At 43.6% G+C, this 18,478-nt stretch overlaps 1 protein-coding gene across 3 annotated transcripts in view; it reads left to right on the forward strand.

Moving 5' to 3' along the window:
- The first annotated feature begins 357 nt into the window (after positions 1-357).
- Positions 358-18,478, forward strand: part of LOC130117201 (cell adhesion molecule DSCAML1-like) — a 69,579-nt gene continuing 51,458 nt past the window's right edge. The window contains exons 1-3 of one of the 3 annotated variants that reach the window (XM_056285374.1): positions 358-616; positions 10,246-10,566; positions 15,675-15,821. In XM_056285374.1, coding sequence (XP_056141349.1) covers positions 361-616; positions 10,246-10,566; positions 15,675-15,821 — 724 coding nt within the window. In that variant the 5' untranslated portion in view covers positions 358-360. The remainder of the gene's footprint in view (positions 617-10,245; positions 10,567-15,674; positions 15,822-18,478) is intronic. The other 2 variants (XM_056285373.1, XM_056285375.1) reach the window with 2 other exon arrangements.

Below are 18,478 nucleotides of genomic sequence, written 5' to 3' on the forward strand. Positions count from 1 at the left end.
GCTATTGTTTCGTCGATGCAACTCCGTGAGCCTAATTAGATGGCCCCCTTTTGAAAAGTCACGGGTGAGGTGGATGAAATGAAACATGTCACATGCTGTACAGGCTATAGGTGCTTTGCGCAAAAGGGAGGCATTCAAGTCTGGGGCGCACAGGTGGGTGCGCTCTCCAGGGTGCCTGTATGCGGGTCCGTCCGCGTTCGGTCCACCTCTCACGCAAAAGAAAGAGGAAGAAAGGAGGGCCTATGTAGATACAAATGAGGTGAAATCCGCTGTCTTGCTCAACTCGACCCTATTATCGATATCGCCGTGACGCATCGCGCCGCGCCGGTTCATTGGAACAGGGGGAGCTGATGGATTGGTATGCACGGTGGTCTCGGTGAGAGGAGGGGCCATGGGCGGGGCTGTAGCACTTCTCATTTCCCCGCCATGGTAAGCGGGGCAGCAGGGCTGGAGAGACCTCCGGGGAGCCCAGTACTCGCCAGTCCAGCACGGAGAGCCGCCTGGCCAAAAGCTGCGCCGCGCATTTGCCAGGATTGCCAAATATTCCCGAAAAATATACCTGCTATTTATGGCATGTGGCTTGTAACTTTACTCCTGCTGTACTCCTTTCAAGAAGGTAAGTGAGATCTGGTTTGCTCCCCCATACCTTCAACGGTGGTTAATGATAAGATCACTCAAGACTTTTTTTTGTTTAATGGAAAATGTTCATAAAAATGAAATAAACTCTATAATCAGTCGTAATTAATAAGGCCTAACAGAAATGGCCTTGCGCTTGAAAATATTCTACGATGTGAAGCCACATGATGAGGGTTTAAAAAAAAAGGAAATATTTGTTAAATTGAAATTGCGGCAGGACGCGTGTACGAGCTGGAAGGTGTGGAGTGGTTATTTTGTAGCGCTATGTGGTCGCGTGTAGCGCTCCGCGATGCTACAGACGGCGGCGCTGATTGTTTTCGCATTACCAACTACAGTTATGAATATGTAAAATGGCTGAATATGAATAGGGAGAACGAGAGAGAGCGAGAGAGAGAGGGACAGCGAGAGAATGAAAACACCACCACCAATGTTTGATGAAACATGGTTACAGTTTAATAGTAAAGATAGCACGAGGGACCCTATGCTGTAAAGTTCCACAGTGCGCGTGTCTTGTGTTCTTGTGCTAGCAGGCTACATTGTGTAGCCTAGGTGCTAATTGCAGATGTTTTGAGGGACTGGGTTAAGCGCAGACACAATGGGCACATAGGCATATCTACTGGTATTTTTGGGGGAGAGGATTTTGAGGGTATTCTCGATTGTGCTTCAATGCAATTTTTTTTTATCAAAAAAAATTGAGCACCGAAAAGACCCCCAAAAAAAACCAAAAACCAAAAAAACATTTTCACCACAGGCCTTGACGATTAAATAGCAATCGGGGGCATTTCGAGTTTGCCAATATTGATTCACTTGATGTCTTCTAGTCATTTTTTTATGTTTTTCGTTTTGGTTGTTTCAGCACAGCTTCAGATTGATTTTATTTTTATCAGTACTATAAAGCAAACCCCTGACCCCATATTACCAAGTTGATCTTCGGTGCGTTATAACAATCCTTAACAAATCTGCGTTGATAAGAGAAAGTCAACCAGAGAATTTTCTGTGCCGTTGTTTTTGACGCGCGTTACGTTTTCCCTCATTCGGTCGGGCCTACATAGAAATGAATGGAAGTGGAAATGTCGCTGGTTTTAAGGAGATAAAAGCTGTTATTGGTCAACGCTGGGATGAATAGCTATGCAGAATACGCCTGTTCCAAGTTGTGGCCTTCTCTGATATTAGCATGGCCTAATAAACATGTCAGTATTACAGACAAGTGGGAATTGCGCCCATACGTGTGTGTGTGTGTACCGGTGCTGTGTGTGTGTTCCCCGGGCTTCTGCTGCGCTGTCAACTCTCCCAAACGACCACAGTCACACCCGACACACACTGGCTCCACGATCACTGTATTTGGGGGCGGGGGGGGGGACTGCAGTTTCATCCAGTGGGTCTTTTTCAATATCAAATTTGATTAATTATATTTGACCAAATTAGGAGCTCCAGGTGCGTGTGTGCGTACAGACGAGCCCGGCCGCGTTTCCTCACTAATAGCGCACCTGGACCCTCTGCGCGCGCGCGCACACACACACACACACACACACACACACACACACACACGCACACACACACACAGAAAGCCTGCGCCCGATTTTGATTTGTTCGATTTTACAGACGCTCAGCTTGGGGGGGGGGGTGTTTTTTTTCGCATATAGGTGCCAAAACTAGACCGAATATATTAAGTCGACATTTAGCAATGCGACATTAAATTCATTACATTAAAAAATCTACTCTAATTTGAGCCAATTACTAGTTAAACGAAAGCTTGCGTAGGTAGTTGGGGTGCGGGTATTTAACGAAAATCTACAAATTCTGACTGAGATCACTTGTAAGACTGACAGCTGAAATATTAGGCTACACTGAGTGTTTTATTAATAACGAGGCCTATCAGAGCAACATTTAAACAAAACAAATCTGTTGAGTTTTCTGTCTGAGTGTAGGCTTTGTCGTTGGTCAAGTTTCTTTCCCTACCATTAAAATGACAAAACAGGAGTCCGTCTATTTGGGCAACATTTTAAATCGGCATTGATAATAAATGCACCGACACTTAAGTGTGTTAATTGGCAGTCAGATGAAGCAGCACATCCGGGAAACCCTCTTTATTCCTCGCGCAGCGGCGTGTAGCTCAGTTCACAGCTCCAGTTTGAAACGTCATTCATCAAACAACCTGTACACACGTCTTTGTTCGAACCCGCATAACTAATTGATTGATTGAATACTAAAGAAGAAGAAAAAAACTGCAAATGGGCGAGCCCGAGATTTATCCCCACTTTAACCCTCAACCTCCGCCAATCAAAATATGCGAATTTAAATCCACCCCACGCGCGCGGGCGCGCGCGCGCTCCATCCGTGTTGGCTTTCCTCGGTTGTGCAATTAGTGCTGCAATCCGAGGCACCACCCAGTGACGGGGATCTGGCCACATGGCCGGCGATGACTGCGCGCGGCTACGGGGTCCGTGGACGGGGTCCAGAAGTAAAACCGTCCTCCCATCAGATCCTACAACGGAAACACGTCCATTTTACCGAGTCTAACATTTTCATTTCGGTTGAAATTTGTTAGAGGTAGTTCGTGTAGTATAAAGACCCTCGCGGTTTGCAGTGGAAAATTAGAAATTGAAATAAGATGGTTTAGTTTATTTAAATTGTTTTATGTTATGTTGTGATTTTCTTATCAACCTACCTGAAATGCCCCAGCTTATTAATGCTAAAATATATTTACACGTATTACTGCCCCCCCCATATAAATATTAATTTAACTATCAGCGCTGGACAAAACATCAATTTCTGCACCCTAATGATATTTTTTTGGGAGGGAGGGGTGCGGAGAGGTGTGAAGTGTGCACTGGTACAGCGGAGTAACGTTACACATCTCACCTAACCAATCAGATCTCACACAGCATCCCCGCTCACCCATCACCCCCCTCCCTCTCCCTCTCCCTCCCTCTCCTCTACCTTGAATCAGTGAAATCAACGGAACAATTGAAAAACATTTGAACATTTGAAGTAAATCCCATCGTGATTCCGTCAGTGATCTGAGTTAAGCCTCCATCACGGACTGTCAGTCCAAAATATCATGTATTGCAAACACAGGTTGGCTTTTATCAGTAAGCAGTTTGAATAAGCCAATCTGAATGATGCTGGTGCGGCCGTCCTCTGTGACCCGCAGCCTTTCCCTCCCCAGTCCTACCAGCATGTTGGGATGGACGGTGTGTTTGTATTCGGGAAATGTCAAGTTTCCAAAGCAAGCAAGCGATAGTTTTGGTTGAATCTCTCTCTCTCTCTCTCTCTCTCTCTCTCTCTCTCTCTCTCTCTCTCTCTCTCTCTCTCTCTCTCTCTCTCTCTCTCTCTCTCTCTCTCTCTCTCTCTCCCTTCCTCTCACAGTAACTCCCCTCCCTCTCTCTCCCTCATCACTAGGCAGAATTAAAGGTTGGGGGAGGGGCAGTTTATGCAGACTGCACTGGGACTTGTGATCCACAGATCTGATATTCACATTAAGAGAGAAACTGGCTGCTTTGATGTGAGGGGGAGCAGGTCCCGGGAGACTGCTGAAGTAGCACCCTTCTTTTTCTTTTTTTTTTTTACTGACACAGCACAGTCTGGGGGTGGGGGTGGGGGGACAGGGTGTGTAGAGAAAGAGAGGGGGCACACCCCTGCCTTGATTAGATGTAACCCCACACACACGCACACACCACCTATTTATGCCAGAGCCCTAGGGATTATCCATGAGTTTACACCTAGCTCTATCGGCCTGTGCCCTGCTCCCTCTGTGCTTTTGGCCACATTCAGTTCACACACCCCTTTTTGCATCTCCTCCTGCATTCTCTTATTACGCTGTTTTGAGGATGCACGTGCACACACTCATAGATGCAAACACACAAGTCCAACTTGAATGGTTTTCATTCTGTTGTAAAAAAAAAACTCCCAACTTTGCAAGTCGCCTTATCAGTCTCCAAAAAATGAGCCAAAGTAAGGTGAGAGTTGGAGAAAACTAGAAAGAGGTTGAGGGAGCCATAGTGAATATGGGGTCGGGGTGGGGTGGGGGGAGTGCAAAACACTGGAGTTCACAGTCTGGTAGCAAATGGCACTACAGCCCTTTCCATAAGAGGAGACTCCTGTGATGTGTGACGGAGAGAAAGGGAGAAACAGAGAGATGGTGAGCCTTGGACTCGCCAACTCTCTTCGTTGGCTAGTCGCCTGAGGTGCTCACCTAGTATCTGTTGCACAATGGCTTTGATTCCCACCCTTCCGGTCTCACACAGTGTTCCCAGTCATTATCTAATGTAAACTATTACATAAAGCACTGTCTCCCTATATGCTTACCAGGACCGCCTACATTAGGATTACAGCTTTGTGCTTTTCTTATTTAAACTCGTCTGTTTTTCTTTGGTTTGTCTCTATTGTAAAGCACTTCATCTGAATGTTTATTTTAGGAAATGGGGATAAAGATCAAAACATTTTAATTGATAAACTTTTTTATTAAAAATGGTAATTATAACAGCAGAGATACCAAGGCAACATTGTTGTAAAAAAAAAAGATATGGAGAGATATGGAGAGGTGGAATTGTAGGTGCAGAAAGAGCAGAGAGCGCTGATGTGTGTGCACATCAGCAGAGGGTTAAGGCAGGGATGAGGGAGGGAAGTGGAAGAGTATGGAGGTATTATGCATCTGGTTGGGTGCAGGGATCAGTGGGTATGAGAATGTGTGTATGCAACAATGCCAATGCTGGCATTTGTTTATTTGTTCATCACAATATAGCTTTTAGTGTCATGTGTAAATGCGTTTGCATTTGCTCGCACTCTCATGCACACTCGCATGCCAGAGAGGCGTAGCTCAGCTGCATTATGCATGATGAAGCCTTGCATAGGTTATGACTTCAGCCTCTCTGACATACATATTCATGCATGGTGCTCTGGTAGGATGTATAAAATAGTGGCTGTGACGCTGACAGCCTGTGCTCAGCTCAAGCGACACCATAACAAGGCTTCGGTGCTTGGAAAAGAAGCTGTTCACAATGAAAGATGGTTGCAAATGCATTTTTCTGCAGTTTTGTGCTTCAACCAAGCTGAGTGAAGCTGCCCGTATGGCCACCTCAGGGACCAGGTTGCATGGTAGAGGATAATAACCGACCAACATCATTTGGACCAACCATAAAGGCGCCAACACTGCAACAAAATATTTGCATATTTCATATTAGTCATTTAGTCTGATATTGACCATTAGAACCCATTTTTAAATATCTATAAAAAAAGTCTTTTTTTATGGACTGGGAAAATTTCCTCAGTTTTCACCACAAATTGTCTAACAAACAATCAACAATATCTTGAATTAAGGTACAGTACTCCACTGGTATTTATATAAGGATATTGATTCAAGAAAGTTCTTGAAACAAGTTCAGGTGTATTTGAATTAGCAAATTACTGTACCCAATTGGCAGGTATTTTCACTTGTTTCAAGGAAGATGCATGGTAGGGCTGAATACTACAGTGAATGACTTGTTAGGAGAGACATATGCCTTGTCCACATGTGCACAGGTGTTTTTGACAATGGGGGTTTTGGCTTGTTGTTAGCTTGTTTTCAGGCTTCTGGTTGGCCAACATAGCTTTAGGGGTAGGATTATATCGCCACCTGTCTACACGTCACTGAAAATGGAGTTTCTGGAAATCTTCACCCTGGAAGGAGTTTTCCGATACGGTCCGTTTCCAGTGATCTAAAAAGCAGTTTGCGCGTGGATGAAAGACGAAAAGGCAAAGAAACCATCCTGTTTCTAAAATACCCATGTACATGTGGACTAGGCAACAGACAACCCTGTGCCATGGGGTGCCAGGAGTATGCGGGTTTTCTCACCAACCAACCACTAAAGTGTATGAGGTGATTTCACTGAGTTGTCAGTTCTTTTTGGCTAAACGTGCCCCAAAATAATGGTGACTTGCCCGAGTTTTAAAAGGCTCCGAGTTGAATTTGAGCCTTGCGTAAACATTTGGGCTAACACCAGCCCTGCTTAACCTATTTAACCTATTTGGCCTGTTAGACCATGTGAAGCTGCCAAGCTATTGAGACTACTGTCCTCTGTTCTAATGCACCTCTGGCCATAATGGGATGTGATTATGACAAACTGCCAAACAACATGTGAATAAACGGGAGGTTCTCAATATATTCACGGATGGCTGAGTTTCAACATGTTGGACACAAAAGACATGTTTGTTGGTAGATGATTCTAATGGTGGTCTCCATGCAAAAAAGCTTTGTCCCTTCATTGTGTAGGCAGCAAATTTACTTGTTGTTGTTGTTGTTGTTTTTTTAATGTTTATCTTGCTAGACGTGGGCATACTGTTTTTTTAATGTTTATCTTGCTAGACGTGGGCATACATCTGTTTTGTCATGCAACAAATGTTTTGGCAAACAGTAAATTTGGTATTTGCTCAAGATGTGGTAAAGAGAGGTTAAATTGCTCAGTAAATTTTCAGTGTGTCGTGCCAATGGGGCTACTTTTTTTTTTTCGCGGTCGGAGCTCTCAAGCGCTATAGCCATCATGGCAACCCCCTTTTTCTCCCCCTAGTCTGAGTAAATGTCTGTGTGCGTTTGTGTGTCCATGTTTGGTGCGTCTGGTTTTGACAGGCGCTGAGTGGTGGGAGTTTGCTCTGATCCCCTTTCTATTCTACTTCCCACTCCATCAGTGTCCAGTGCCCCCCCCCCAACCCCTGGTATCCTGGCCTCCAGGCTACATAATCTACTGTATGAGAGGTACTCTTGGTGCCCAGCCCCCCTAAGCTCTCAGGGTGACCCCAGTCTGCCTTTAGCCCCTTCACTCCTCCACTTTAGTAACGTCCCCCCATTGGGAGATTATAGATATTGCAATCTTTAATATGGGCTTTATGCTCAGGGGCCATTATCAGTAATCTGCAGAGGGGAGGGAGTCTGACCTGGTTTCAACAGCCCACCACAGAACTGCCAGACACATTTCATATACCATCTGTAACATGCTGCCCAGCTTTATCAATCTCTGGTCCCAGCCATGGAGAGTAATAGTATTTTGAAAGGGTGCTGCAAATATTGACCAGCTCCTCAGATGGACTGCATGGCTGCATCGTTCTTTGATCCACTTTAGAAAGTTTAGTGCCAAAGCAGTGACTCTGTTAATGGCGATGAGAGCCTTTATTTGTCAATGTTTTGCTGTCAGCATCATCCGTAGCTTAAAGGCACAGTACGATACATGCATGTGAGAAACAGTCTTGCAAATGCATATCAGTGCAATGACTACATCAAAAATGGTCGGCAAAGACATACGTGGTGTCTAGGGTCTCTGAAGTAAAGTTCAGAATAATGGGTACGTTATTAAGGTTGGGTACTCCCACCTTGGTTGGGTTAAGGAGAGAGTGAGGTTTTTGATCACATTGGGTATCTAAAGATGATGGTACAAGCGCTTGGCTTGGTTTTCAGAACCGTGTGGATGGTTCTTTTGTCTAAATCACTCTACATCTGGTGAATTTTGTAAACATTTGAAACAATATCACTTAATTAGTGTTCGTTCTTTAGTTTTGATTAGCCAGAGGTGGTTAGGTGCGGAAAAATTTGAAGATTTCAAGTGGTTTTAAAATTCTCTCTAAATGTCATGCTTAATAATTACCAGGAGTAGCTTATGATTGCCTGAGTTGTGTTAATGGCACAGATATATTTAATGATCGCTATATTATGAACCATACACAACTACATTGTGACATACCTCTTCTGAAATCAATTAACGGTGTTCTCTGATTATATTGTAACAGTGTAATGACCACGGATGTGTAGACTTGCTAGCCCTTGACTAACGGGTCGGACCCTTTACTTGGCTGGTTAGCACAGTCGCCCGGGGTGTGGGGAATCCAGGTTCGATTCCCGGCTGCCCTCTGAATTCTCGCTAGAATATTAACGCTGATTTCTAGTTAGCTGGTTACGAATTTACAAGCTCATGCTGGCAACTTGCTGCAACCTGACTAAAGCTGGTTTGTATGAAAAATAATTCTATGATCCAAAATATAGATTAAAACAACTGTGATACTGCTTTTTGTGTGTGTGTGTGTGTGTGTGTGTGTGTGTGTGTGTGTGTGTGTGTGTGTGTGTGTGTGTGTGGTGTGTTAAGCTAGTAGCATATGCAGCCTACTAATATCAACAGAAAGCACATGAATTAAAGTCTGTTGCTTTGACTGTACATGTTGCCTGATTTGAAATAAGAGCTTGTAAAAAAGGTCGATAGAGGGTTCAAAAACATATCTAGCACATTTCGCTCTATTGCTCCGCTGCATGAGGCCTGAATCCATGAACAAAAGAGTGTGCTTGTTAAATCTTTTTAATGCAGACTTTTTACTGTGACTTGTTTACTGCCCAGCTCCTCCCTATTTAATGGGCAGAAGCATTATGGCCATGCATATTGGCAAATTTGAAACTGTAAGCAGGAGAAAGGTGGTGGACCATGTGTGTTTAGTAAGCTGCCCAGCTTTTTTCACCAGGGGCAAAGAAAGGAAGTCCATGAATTTGTAATTCTGGACCAAAGAGTTTAAATTGTAGATATGACTGAACGATGCACTTTTAGCACAACAGTGGTGACATTTACAGTACGCCATGTAATTTATTTAAACAATTCTTTCATCAAACTATTATTCTTACACTTCTTGGTGGTTTGATCTGTGAGATTCTGGGTGCTCTTTGTATTGTAATGGAATTGTGGCAGAATAAAGGTGGATTGGTTATGAATTAAGCTACATATTTTAGGAGGGGCTGTTCGAATGCCCACATCCCACATCTGTCCATCCGCAGTGCCCCCATTTTCCTCCCTTCCAATCCCTCCCTTTTTGACCCTGAGTCTTGGGGGATGCCCAATCACCCCATCACCCCCACACTTTTCCTTTCACCCCTTCCATTGATCTGTCTGTAATCTGAGCACCTAGGAAGAATACAACATTTCTCGGTGTTCTTTGTGTGTGTGCATGTGTGTGTGCATGTGTGTGTGTGTGTGTGTGTGTGTGTGTGTGTGTGTGTGTGTGTGTGTGTGTGTGTGTGTGTGTGTGTGTGTGTGTATGTGTGTGTGTGTGTATGTGTGTGTTAAATATGTAAGGAGATTAAACAGACTTAAATCTCTGCGTCTGGCATACAAATTCCAATCACATAACCTATCAGCATGTTTTCTGTCTTTCTCTCTCTCTCTCTCTCTCTCTCTCTCTCTCTCTCTCTCACTCACTGTGTTAAAGTATGCGTGCATGCGCACATGTGCCAGTGCACAGAGGTAGGAGACTCCTCCCCCATCCACCTAAACCACCAAAGGCTTTAGCCCAAATCCCTGGCTTTCTGCATCACATGACGGATGTTTGCAGCTGGACGTTTGACATGCAGTTGTTATGATTATTTTCGCTACATGTTTGAAGGACATTCCCACTCCGCCTCCCCTTGGTCCATCAAATTCACAGCCATTAATTTGTTTGTGTGGAACAGGTCACCAGTTAACTAAGTAACACACACACACACACACACACACTATATACCTCTTCTGTTTAAGCAAAGTATGCAGTTACACACCATTTTTCTCTCTTCCCCACTCCTCCATCTTGCCACAGAAGTGATCTTATGCTTTGTTTTTGCCCTGGCAGTACACAGTGAGGATGTGGGCTCTACCAGGCTGTACTTTGTGAACGCCTCCCTGCAGAGGGTGACCTACTCCAGCTCGGTGGGGGTGTCCCTGCCCTGCCCGGCAGGAGGCACCCCCAGTGCCATCCTGCGCTGGTATTTGGCCACCGGCGACGACATTTACGACGTGCCCCACATCCGCCACGTCCATGCCAACGGCACCCTCCAGCTGTACCCATTCTCCCCCTCGGCCTACAACAGCTACATCCATGACAACGACTATTTCTGCACCGCCGAAAACCAGGCCGGCAAGATCCGCAGCCCCAATATCCGCATCAAAGCTGGTGAGTGTGACAGAGGGGATAAGAGAAGAATTGGGAGACACTTTGAGGAACATCAATTCTTAAGAAAAAAAGGAAAAGAGGGGGGGGCAGGGCTTTCAGAAGGATGGACACAGAGAAGGGATGTGCAAGAGCAAAAAGTCATAGAGGAAGATGATGGGGGAATGGCGTTAGCAACAGAAAGTATGTGAAAACACAAAAGTAGAGCAAATGTGATTGGCAGCTGCAAAAAGCCCATCTAGCCCAACCCAGAATCCACACAGAGAATCACCTGCCCCTAAAATAGCCTGAACACAGATTGACCTAGAACACAATCTACTGAGAGAACATCTGTAACACAGGCCATGCCAGGGCATAGCCCTTTCCTGCACCTGCTTGGACAGATTGCTGATAAAACACTGAACAGAGAAATAAACCCATCAGTCCTACCATCCGACTTCAAACAAAGGAAATGGCAGAAAAAAAACGGGGAGGCCAAAAGCGATAAAAAAGAAAGGCATTTTCCTGTAATACTTGTACTATTGGCTAGTCCTCCCGAATAGGCCTTCTCTTTTTAAACAATCAGAACAACAAAAGCCACGTGCAACTCATCTTGAACAGGTGGGACACATACTCACGTCCCTTCAGGGTTCAATAGACTTTAGCTGTTGTGACCTAATGACAATTTTAACATTTTAACAACTACACCTACAACAGACAGCAGCCTAATGCATATTTCAATGCCAAAGATGTCTTAATTTCTATATTGTATATTAGTCATTTTAATCCATCATTATACATTGCATTGCAAAACAGATTTTTTTTAAACTTGAATTGTTGAAGATAAACTTACAAAAAAATAACCCATGGCCAACTCACAAAGCCCGAGGCAATCTACTCCATCTGCTAGTTAAGCTATAACCATTTACTTTCTGATTTTTAGTAATCAAGAACTGGTAAATGAGCCCTCTTCATGGATTGGTGCTTACTGTATGGAGCAGCCCAGATTACAGAATAATCTTCCTCTAATATGAAATGCCTCTCCTGCCATTTTGTTCTCCATTTTGTTCTCTCGCCTCTCCCTTTCCTCCCTGCTACCTCGTTCTTCACTCTGTCCTCTCGTGCCAGGCTAAATATAGTCACAGCACACTTCTTTAATGATATCTCATTAACAAACCTAATTGGTGCATTCCATTGATTAGACTGTGTGAGGCCGCCTTAATAAACTAGACGGCATTCAACATAAAATACCATATCATGGGTTTTGCAGCTTCAACTCAGAAAACCACATCCGTCATCAAAGAATTCATGCAAATTTACCCCACGTGCGTTCCTATCAAACGAACTTGTAGGTGTGGTGTGTCGTCTAGATGATAATTTCGTGCACACTTCACTTGTCATGACCCCCGAGCCCTCTGCCTGCCCCTCGCCCCCGCCCATCATTCATTCACATCAGAGCAGGCAGTGCACCCCCCCCCCCCCCGCTGTCGACATCTGTTTCCATATTCTGCCTCCCAACACTGACCTGAACTAATACTCATATTCATTCTAATACTAATACTAGCGCCAAGTTGAGGATTTGAGCCAGGGCCCTGAGCTGCATGCCAGCCGGGTGCTGCCTTCATTCCCACATGACCCAAAAGCAAAAGCCTGAACCTCGGGAGACAAGGGATTAGCATGAACCACACATCCTGCAGCCACGGGCCTCCGTCGGGCCCTGCATCTCTGGTCCGCAGGTTAGGGTCAGGGAGTTGTTACAGTTTTAGGGGTCTTTGCTCTGTAGCAGTGGTCTTTTGCTTTGTAACACATATAATATCTGTCACATCTTTTCATCTTGATTTGAAAATGTATTTTTAATTGTAAGATATGAATTATTTCTGTCTATTACCCTATGTGCTTTGTAAAGAACATGCTTTTTTTAATGACACATGCAGTAGGGTATAATGGCATGCCTCAATCATTTCTGCTGTCAGAAAAAAAGGGCACCAGTTTCTTAGCAACCTTAGATTTATTCAGCCGTTTTAAGATTGCACTAATGAGTTGGTGCTCATTCAGGGGAGGCTAAAATTTTGCATTAACCTGCATAAACTATGAGGCACTGGTACCCCATAGTTTTCTAAGAATGAGGCACCTTGTCTCTCGTGCTGCTTTCTGACCCATTATTATCAATAACAGACTGACGTCAGGCCAAAGCTAGGAAACACATTTATTCTGTTTGTCCTACATGAAATCGGCTTGCCCCGTTTCATATGTGAAAACAGATGCTGGGTTAGGATACAGCTCAACCAATGTGCTAGTGTGAACCTGTAATTTTCAAGGAATAAGTGTATAAATAATGTGTAATAGATGAAAAGGTATTTAGCTCTGGGTTGTTCATGTAGCTCTGGGTTGGTAATGTTTTGTTTTCGTTTTTTTTCATGATGTAAACAAAATTTGATTTTATGACGTTCACCGTGTTTTTCCCCTCAACTTGTGTCTCGAAACTATACTGGATATAGTAAAATGCTTACAGGGATTGTTTTATTCTCATTTCCCTGTATCCTCAATCAATTTCTTTAAGTACAGGTATCTTTTATGAGAAAAACTGATGAGAAAAATCAGGGCAGAAACATCTTTTTTGTGTGTGGCTTTTTCCCCCTTTATAGTATCTCCAATTGTACCTGGCCAATTACCCGACTCTTCCGAGCCATCCCGGTCACTGCTCCACCCCCTCTGCCAATCCGGGGAGGGCTGCAGACTACCACATGCCTCCTCCAATACATGTGGAGTCACCAGCCGCTTCTTTTCACCTGACAGTGAAGAGTTTTGCCAGGGGGATGTAGTGCGTGGGAAGATCAAGCTATTCCCCCCCAAACAGGCACCCCGTCCATTAAAAGGAGGCGCTAGTGCAGCGACCAGGACACATACCCACATCTAGCTTCCCACCTGCAGACATGGCCAATTGTGTCTGTAGGGATGCCCAACCAAGCCAGAGGTAAAACAGGGATTCAAACAAGTGATCCCCGCGTTGGTAGGCAACGGAATAGACCACTATGCTACATGGACGCCCCCAGAAACATCTTAAAAGACATACACTACCGTTCAAAAGTTTGGGATCACCCAAACAATTTCGTGTTTTCCATGAAAAGTCACACTTATTCACCACCATATGTTGTGAAATGAATAGAAAATAGAGTCAAGACATTGACAAGGTTAGAAATAATGATTTGTATTTGAAATAAGATTTTTTTACATCAAACTTTGCTTTCGTCAAAGAATCCTCCATTTGCAGCAATTACAGCATTGCAGATCTTTGGCATTCTAGCTGTTAATTTGTTGAGGTAATCTGGAGAAATTGCACCCCACGCTTCCAGAAGCAGCTCCCACAAGTTGGATTGGTTGGATGGGCACTTCTTTGAGCAGATTGAGTTTCTGGAGCATCACATTTGTGGGGTCAATTAAACGCTCAAAATGGCCAGAAAAAGAGAACTTTCATCTGAAACTCGACAGTCTATTCTTGTTCTTAGAAATGAAGGCTATTCCATGCGAGAAATTGCTAAGAAATTGAAGATTTCCTACCTCGGTGTGTACTACTCCCTTCAGAGGACAGCACAAACAGGCTCTAACCAGAGTAGAAAAAGAAGTGGGAGGCCGCGTTGCACAACTGAGCAAGAAGATAAGTACATTAGAGTCTCTAGTTTGAGAAACAGACGCCTCACAGGTCCCCAACTGGCATCTTCATTAAATAGTACCTGTTAGAGCCTGTTTGTGCTGTCCTCTGAAGGGAGTAGTACACACCGGTGTAGGAAATCTTCAATTTCTTAGCAATTTCTCGCATGGAATAGACTTCATTTCTAAGAACAAGAATAGACTGTCGAGTTTCAGATGAAAGTTCTCTTTTTCTGGCCATTTTGAGCGTTTAATTGACCCCACAAATGTGATGCTCCAGAAACTCAATCTGCTCAAAGAAGTGCCCATCCAACCAATCCAACTTGTGGGAGCTGCTTCTGGAAGCGTGGGGTGCAATTTCTCCAGATTACCTCAACAAATTAACAGCTAGAATGCCAAAGGTCTGCAATGCTGTAATTGCTGCAAATGGAGGATTCTTTGACGAAAGCAAAGTTTGATGTAAAAAAAATCTTATTTCAAATACAAATCATTATTTCTAACCTTGTCAATGTCTTGACTCTATTTTCTATTCATTTCACAACATATGGTGGTGAATAAGTGTGACTTTTCATGGAAAACACGAAATTGTTTGGGTGATCCCAAACTTTTGAACGGTAGTGTATATTCGCAGTCAATTTGCTAGTCTTTGAATAAAAACAGTAAGGGGAAAATGGGACAAAATATGTACAAAGAAAGTATTTTGATTATTGAATATCATTCAATAGTTAAATTAGCTCATTTCCCTTCGCAACATTAATTCATACCTTGAGTTTTTAGCCAGTTTATGCTAAAAGTAATTTATTCATAACTCGATGCGAAAAACATCATCGCATGAAATTAAAACTTTTAAGTATCATGGGAAATATACATTTATACAGAATATATTTGAATATATATTTGATACATGTTATCTGAATTAAATTGTAAATATATTCTATAAGAAGGCAGGTACCTATTTACCGTAATCACACGGCATATGATTGATATTTAAACTTTTTCACCATGTGTCATCATGGCACCAGTTTAAAACAGTGTTGCAGTGATAATGTGTTGAAAAGCGATGTCAACGTTCATGTTTTGTTGTTGTTTGGATGCTATTAATCATTATGAATATATTGATATTGTAGTGTAAATGTTGTTTGGTCTTAACCTTCCCATTTACTATAGGTCACTTTTCCACAACCAGATTACATACTTGTGCAGAAAAGGTACAATACAGTACCACGTAAAACCAGGTGTGTCCAGATAGTGGTACATACAAAGTTCAAGCAATAAATTGTTATGTGTATTTCTTTGTAACCCCAGTCAGATCTGTTCCTGCCGTCCAACAGACACTTGATTAGTTTGGTTGTGTTGTTCTCTCATGTTCAGTCAAGCGTTAGTCAACTGCAAAACTTAGATTCGTCAGGTTTGTGTAACTCAATCTCATGTACACAGATCGTAGACCGGTGATGTGGTTTTGGTTTCTTTTTCCGTTGGTGTAGTTTTCAGGGAACCCTATACAGTGCGTGTGGCAGACCAACGCTCTATGCGGGGCAACGTAGCTGTGTTCAAGTGCCTCATCCCCACCGCCGTGCAGGAGTACGTCAGTGTGGTGTCCTGGGAGAGAGACACCGTTTCCATCGTCCCAGGTAGGACAACACTGTCTGCATGTGTATGTCGTTGGCAGACATGTTTGTGGACACAATCGAAGCATTTATAGGGGCTTGTTTGGTAACGGGTTCGTCTGATTTACGCTCTCATTTTCCCTCTGTGTGTGTGTTTGCGCGCCAACAATGGTGTACTGTGTTACTTTATGTTTGACTGAAGTCTTAACTCTTGTCTCCCGTCTGCTCACTGTTCTGGATCACTAACCCAGTCTCCCTCCTTCCTCCTCTCGCTGCTCCTTCTCTCCCACCCCCACTCATGGACGTATTATAGTAGAACTGGATGCCGGATCTAAAAATGGCGCCTGTTCATTCCTATGAGAATTGCTCGCCTGGCGCATACGCCGAAAAAAATTCTGGCTTCCGGGTTACTTCCGGGTACATGGGGTCCACTGAATACTGAATATGCGCAGTAGAGTTACCCCCATCATGCCTCTAGAGGCTAAGAGAACGAGCGAACCGCGTTCAGGATCCGACGCTGCGCGTTCATGAATGCTATGCTAGCGGACTTCATGGATGCATAATGAGACTACTATGGGACTTACTTGGGACTTGAAACCGTGGATGTATTTATACAAACGGCAACACCAACCTACAATGAAGATAATGTTCCAAAAAGCAAGATCGTATCAAACAGCGTTTGTTTAACCTAGCAAAGATCCTCGTTTTCCGAGACACAACATGACCGCGCGTAGAGTGCTCGTACACAGCCGTGACGTCATGCAAAAAAAAACAAACCTGGGCTCATTTACAGTGGTGGTCTATGGGTGAAATGCTTTTTGGTCCGCAGGGGATTTTTCGCTGCAATACCGCGAGTGACCACTGGAAAAAATTGTCTGCAAGGCTGAGCGGCGGCGCCGTATCCAGTTCTACTATAATATAGCCATGCTCCCACTCCTATCTCCCTCCACCCTGCTCCTCACTGCCTCCCTATGAACGGTTCTCCTCACTTCCGTTCTGTACAGGATCTTTTCTATATCGTCTTCACTATCTTTTTTTCCACTCTCTCAGATACTGTCTGTCTATCATTTCACTGACTGGTTGGTTCAAACTGTTTTAAAGTTTAGGTCTTATTAAATCTGGGCACGTTAAATGGAGCTCCTCCACATTGCACTTTTCAAATAGAGACCTCTTCATCAGATCTATTTCTATTCCACTCCTTCTTGTCTCAGCACCATGTCCTTGAAGAATAGTGACACAATTAGACACACTGGATGTCAATAGGACTGTGCCTCCACATTCATCTTCATTAACCTCATTTGTGTGTGTGTGTGTGTGTGTGTGTGTGTGTGTGTGTGTGTGTGTGCACGCGCATGTGTGCTTGCTTGCATTTCTTTGTGCTTCTCTTTTTTTAATGTATACTTGTGGTTTATTGTGTGATTATGTCCTGTTTAACATTATAAATGTATGAGATGTGTCTTTTAATAAGGCATTGTAGTTTTTCAATTTCAAATGCATACAAGAACACCCTAGAGGAGACAGAATACAGGGAGGAAAGAAAGAACTAGAGAAAGAGAAGCAAGCAGGGTAGTAGGGCAAGAACGGCCTCAGGTCCTAGCAGATGGCACACACACACACACACACACACATCTGTGTTTTCCATATATTTCTGTTTATTTCATATTTTGTTTTGGTTTTTATTTTGTGTAGTTTCAAGTTCCAGTGTAGCTTCTGCTTGTTAGGTGTTTCTTGTTTTGTATTACTTTCTCCCTGTTGTTTGCTGTTTCAGTTCCTTGTAAGAACCAAACCAAATGTGTAAAAAGTAGCTTTGCAGTATGTTATCTAGAGCTAAACACTGATACTGTAGCTGGTGTGGTTGTCATACAAATGCCCCGCTGTTATTTCAGCTCCAACCATCTCACTACCTCAAGTTCTGTTACATTATTGTGAGTCTCAGAGACATAGTAGTTTTTTCATGTGTCTCACTGATGTCCCCCCATGCAAAAACAAACGCGCACACAACCCAACTGTGGTTTTCAAATGTGTGGCATCCCCCTGCTTTTCTTTTCCCTCAGTGTATCAGAAAGAAAGTTGCCTTCAAGAAATATTTCAGACATAAACTTTGCAGTCTGGATGGGTCCCATTTTTGATTTCTTCTGGCTTGACTCAGAGTCATGACACTATTTTGTTACGTCACATTTGACTGAGAGTGAAAATATGGCCGCTGTTATCACAGTTTGTTTTTGTTGCAGAAAATCACATGGTCTGTGTGTCCTTTTCTGTGTGCATTTACTGTTTGTGTGTGTGTGTGTGTGTGTGTGTGTGTGTGTGGTGTTGCCGGCTATACCATCATAGTGGCTGCTGTCTGTAATTGGGGTATATAGGTCAGTTGATGAGCAGTGACTGTGAGGATCAGATGTTGAACAAGATGAGCTGCTCACTGAGCTCGAGCTTTCCTCTCTCCTTAAAAGAGCAGCTCAAAGCTCACGACTCAACAGAGCACCAAAGCAAGGTGTCACACTCGGCCCGCTTACAGCCTTCCCACTAGTTTTTTTTCTTTTTTCTGTCCACCCCAATAAACAGAGGAGACAATGACCTAATCGACATAACAGCAAAGCAACACACTAATCTCTGTGCGATGTAACATGTCTGAGAAATGCACCACATCTGCCGCACAAATCCATAATCTGCACATACTAGTG

This window comes from Lampris incognitus, chromosome 8 (assembly GCF_029633865.1).
Source record: "Lampris incognitus isolate fLamInc1 chromosome 8, fLamInc1.hap2, whole genome shotgun sequence".
In the NCBI taxonomy this organism is placed as follows: domain Eukaryota; kingdom Metazoa; phylum Chordata; class Actinopteri; order Lampriformes; family Lampridae; genus Lampris; species Lampris incognitus.